Source organism: Marmota marmota, unplaced genomic scaffold (assembly GCF_001458135.2).
Source record: "Marmota marmota marmota unplaced genomic scaffold, marMar, whole genome shotgun sequence".
In the NCBI taxonomy this organism is placed as follows: domain Eukaryota; kingdom Metazoa; phylum Chordata; class Mammalia; order Rodentia; family Sciuridae; genus Marmota; species Marmota marmota.
In genome coordinates, this window is record NW_026000037.1 from 52,031,607 (window position 1) to 52,036,513 (window position 4,907).

Sequence of the window (4,907 nt, forward strand, 5' to 3'; positions counted from 1 at the left end):
GCTTCCTCTCCTACTCTTCCCTCCCCCGGCCCGCGCGCTTGCAGCTTGGCTCTCAAGCCAGGACTTGAATGGAGGGCAAAGCTGCGTCTCCGAGGCTCAGCCCAGCGCGGGCCGGGCCGGGCCGCGTCCCGCCTCCCACTGCACCGAGGGCGGGAAGCCAGGCGTTCGTGGAGCGCTACGGAGCCTCACCCCAATTCGACTCACTCACCCTGCCCCATGTCCCTGCCCTGAGTCCGGGAACTCGCAACCTTCTCCGCCGCACCGCCGCCCAGAAGTGAGGAACAGGTCGGCGGCATCGGAGCGAGGGAGGCAGCGAGCCGGAGAGAGGAACGGGGCGGGAGTGTGCACCGAGCGAGTTGGAATTTCCTTCCCCCAGGGCTTCAGGGTTTTGGGGGTACTGCTGGGGAAGCCAAACGGAAAGGAAGCTCCGATGCGGAGCGTTCCCATTCCCACCGCTAGGGCGTCGCTTCAGAAAGCCTGGCGCGCCCAAGCTTAACAGGTGGGGAGAAAGGGAAGGTACCTGCACTTGGAGAACCCCAGAGCGATCGCTGCGGAAGTACGGAAAGCAACTCGCAGAACAGGGCCTGCAGCTTAACCTCCCTGAAGTCTGACCTTCGACATCCAGTATTTGGGAGTGGGGGTGGGGTGGGCGGGGGTGTTACCTCTGTGTTACTATTGTGTTAAAACACCTGTGACACTGTGATCTTTCTAATCCTGGTAGGTTTAACTTTGCCTAGTCTTCCGAAGCATATTTTTGTTTTGATTTAAACCTGTAACAGCTGTGACGTGAGGACTGAACATTATTTGGTGACAATCTATAAACTAAGAGTCGGATGATAGATTTCATTCATCTCTTGTTAAGTTTTACAAGAGTAAAGGAATCATATAGACACAGCTGTGCGCCCACATTGCATGCTCTTTGGATGATTCTTTGCACCTGACAAAACAGGTATATTTGCATATCATTTATATACTCTCAGTGCCAGTTGTTTTAAGGTGTAAGTCATTTTGATGGGTCCAAAAGCTTGCTTTCAGAAAATAATGTGAAACTAAGAAATTAACTGGAAGCTACAATTTTAAAAATAAAACTATTTGGAATGAAGTGTTGGAGAAACCCTCTATGAAGGAACATCCAGAAGGGGACCTCTGCTGTAATATTATATCAATTAACAAATCTATTAGCCACTTCACCCTGATAGGATAACAAGTACAGTTATGAAAATTTAAATTGATCCGTGTTAAACTGATATTTAGGACCCATGCTTGATGAAATGCCTCTTTAGCATTTTATCCATTGTAGCAACCAAAAATGTTGCTGAAATTAAAATTCTAAGTGCTACCTAGTAATATGTCCTATGTCTATAATAAGCAACCTTAGTATGTTTCCAGTGCATAATATAGTTTAGTTCACACTTGCATATGAAATGAAAATAAAGTGACATTTAAACTACAGTATTGGAATCTTATCACCAAAAGTTGCTTTTAAATATTGTGACTAGTATCAAAGAAATTCATTTAAATGCCTCTGGATTTTAGACTTAAACAATAGCTCAGATTAAACCATTTCATGAATCATTTCATGCTCTAAATGACTAGCTTTTACAGTTGCTTGCACAGACAATGATACACATATTGAGTAATAGTGAAACTAATTCATGTGTATCACTCTCAATCATAAGATCAAGATTAGAAGATTAATTACTTTTAATCATAATTTATGACCTACTAGTAATATTATGGACCCCATTAGGCTAATCTTAAACATAAAATATTTCTGTAACATTTCATAACTGCTAAAAGTATTTTCCATGCCATTTTCCTGTCCTCCTTCTTGTCCTAGGCTTAGGGAAGGATTATACCCTCTACCCCACTGAAGTTAGAGATGACTGTGTGACTTTCTTTGGTTTCCTGGTGAAGGCACTGAAGAATCAGTTCTCATGTCTTGATACTCTGTCCCCTGCTGCTGCAATGTGGAAGTATATTTTAAGATGGAGGTTGGACAAGACTGAAGGACACTGGAATGCTAAAACTACTGTCCTGAATACAGCTGCCAGAAGAGTTCTAGAACATACAACAGGATCTGCATAAGCAATACTAAATTTACACATGGTTAAGTCACTGAAATTTTGACAATTTTCAGAATGAAGACTAGACTTGATGCTTTCATTTGGTACTAATCTAACTCATAGTCTGATGGTTGCACAGTTTATTAGCAAAACCATAATCAACATTGTGAGCTTTTATACATAGTGGTGGAAAACTTCCCCTTCCCAATTATTACTTCTTGTTATATAGAACTGTTTCAAAATTCTACACGTTGTGAGGTTTTTTTTTTATCAATCTCCCTGACTGGAAATCTCCCCTTCCCCTCTTCATCCACTCATTTTTAGTGCTTACGTCAAGTATTGTCACCTAAGGAAGACTTTTCTGATTTCGCTTCCCTTTTTCTTGAACCCCCCATTAGAATATTCGGTATAGCAAGGCCCCATGACACTTTGTTTCAGGTACTCTTCCACACCGTAGCAGAATTAAAAGGGTTTGAACTTAAGGGGCCATGTCTTATCCCTGTCTTCTGATAGCCTAGCCCAGAACATAGGAGGCACTTTAAATGAATGAAGAAATGAAGGAATTCCTTAGGATTTCACTCAGCTGACTCCTAAGATGTACTTAAATCAGGGAAACACTTTTCAGCACAAAGGGGCTATCAATCATTTAAAATGGAACAGATGGAAGGTGAGTTTGCCTACTGGGGAGAGAAGACTTATTCTCCATAAGATTAGTTGATGGAGTTAATCCAAAATCATGAAATAGAAATAAATTCTATTTATATATATATATATATATATATATAAATTTTATAATCTAGGTTGAAGAGTCCAGCTCTATAGAAATAAAATAAGTTCACATTCTTAATAAAGAAGTGGACAGACTCTGGTTAAAGTGGGCAATGCAAAAATTCTTGGAAAAATAAAATTAGGATTTGAATAAATATTTTTGTAAATTACTAGAAGAAAGTTTTAATGTTCATTTTAAGTCTTTTTTTATTCAGCTATAAGTGCTGCTGGAAAAATGTATTTAAAATTGAAAAACTGTACTTCAGAGGTGATTAATATCTTCCTATGTAATTCACCTTTGCCTCTGAAGAGCCTAAAGGAAGTGACTGTTTTATGTATTTCTGTGTTGTGTGCATGTGTATGATTTTATATTGCAAAATCAGAGAGGTTGAGTAACAGTGATCAGTGAATTTGGGTTTTTCTTTTTTTTGCAGTACTCAGGATTGAACCCCAGGGTACTTTACCACTGAGCTGCATCCCCAGCCCTTTTTACATTTTATTTTGAGACAGGATCTCTCTAAATTGCTAAGGGTCTCATTAAGTTGCTGAGCAGGCCTTGAACTTTTGATCCTCCTGCCTCAGACTCTCAAGTTTGTTGGAATTACAGATGGGTCCCACCGTGCCCAGCATCAGTAGTGTTCAGTTTTAATGAAGATTTTACTTCAGGCTTTGTATCTCATAGATACTACTTAATCTCAGGCTAGCATGTATTAAAGGATGGTCTTCATAAGTTAAATTGATAAAAATGGAGTGAACATGAAGTTCAAGAATATACACACAATAGTTTATTATAATATCATCTTTGTATAGTGTTTTTATAATTTACAGAGTACTCTGTATCGATTAAAACATAGAAAGTGTTGTTACAATTCAGTGTCACCTATACAAATGCTCTATGAAAGACCTTTTTAATCCAAGTGCCAAAAGTCATTTTCTTTGGCTTCCAGGAATCCTGGGCCAGATCACTTAATCACTACTCTGGGCTCATCTTCTTTCCCTTCCCTTCTTATTCCTATTTATAATCTCATTTTAATGCCTTTCCCCTAAAACAGTACAATTATTTAATAAGTGAGGACAAATAAGTTCAACAAATATAATTGTTGAAATACTCTAGTTTTTTAAATACAAAAATAGCTATTAAGAAAGATTATTGTTGGTTTCATTGAAAAACATTTTTCCTTTTTTACATTGAAGACAGAAATATACAAAGAGAAATAGGAAATAGCATTGATAGTTGTAAAATGACCATATATCTAGTGTAATGTCCAGTGCACATAATTATAATACAAACTTATACACTGAAATTACTTCAAGAACAACTGTTAATTAAAATTTTAGAGGCAAATAAAATAACTGAAGACTATGTTGTTTATGTAATTTTTTTTAAGCACAGTCATCCACTTTAATTTTGCCGTGTAACATATTTTATATTACAATATCAGAATAAATACTAAATATTATAGACAATGTTTAGGATATAGTGAAACAAAGAAAAATTACATCTAGAATCTTCTATAATTCATTGAAAATTATCAATAGTTTAAGACGATAAGCCTGACTGTACATATATGACCTGTTTTTTTGTAGCTTCATGGAATGTGGAATGAGTGATTCACAATTTTCCTGAAGATGAGGCTGTTATGGAGCATCAAAACCAAGACTGGGTTAAAAGATATTGATTTTTCATTATCTGACTAATGTACCAACCTTAAGCTAACCACTCTATCAAATTTACAAATTAATGAGTGTTTAAACACCTTAGAGAGCTTATTTAAATCTGGCTTAGTGGCATTCTTTTTTTTTTTTCTTTTTTTTTTTTTAATTTTTTAGTGTGGGTTGTTCAAAACATTACAAATTTCTTGACATATCATATTCCACATTTTGATTCAAGTGGGTTATGAACTCCCACCTTCACCCCATACACAGATTGCAGAATCACATCAGTTACACATCCGTTAATTTATATATTGCCATACTAGTGTCTGTTGTGCTCCGCTGCCTTTCCCATCCTCCACCCTCCCCCCTCCCCACCTCTCCCCTCCCCTAAATCTGTGCTGTTTTAAACCACTGAGT

The 4,907-nt window shown here is 37.8% G+C and overlaps 1 protein-coding gene and 1 long non-coding RNA gene across 9 annotated transcripts in view; one reads left to right on the forward strand and one right to left on the reverse strand.

Moving 5' to 3' along the window:
* Positions 1 to 528, reverse strand: part of Cobll1 (cordon-bleu WH2 repeat protein like 1) — a 161,799-nt gene extending 161,271 nt beyond the window's left edge. For 2 of the 8 annotated variants that reach the window (XM_048812391.1, XM_048812396.1), the window contains exon 1: positions 209 to 524. In XM_048812391.1, coding sequence (XP_048668348.1) covers positions 209 to 447 — 239 coding nt within the window. In that variant the 5' untranslated portion in view covers positions 448 to 524. Of the gene's footprint in view, positions 1 to 208 lie in introns of all 8 variants that reach the window. The other 6 variants (XM_048812397.1, XM_048812390.1, XM_048812394.1 and 3 more) reach the window with 4 other exon arrangements.
* A 139-nt stretch (positions 529 to 667) lies between these two features.
* On the forward strand, positions 668 to 2,313 carry LOC107136891. Its single transcript, XR_001502778.2, has 2 exons — positions 668 to 949; positions 1,841 to 2,313. It is a non-coding gene; the product is annotated as an uncharacterized LOC107136891 (long non-coding RNA).
* The last annotated feature ends 2,594 nt before the right edge of the window (positions 2,314 to 4,907 follow it).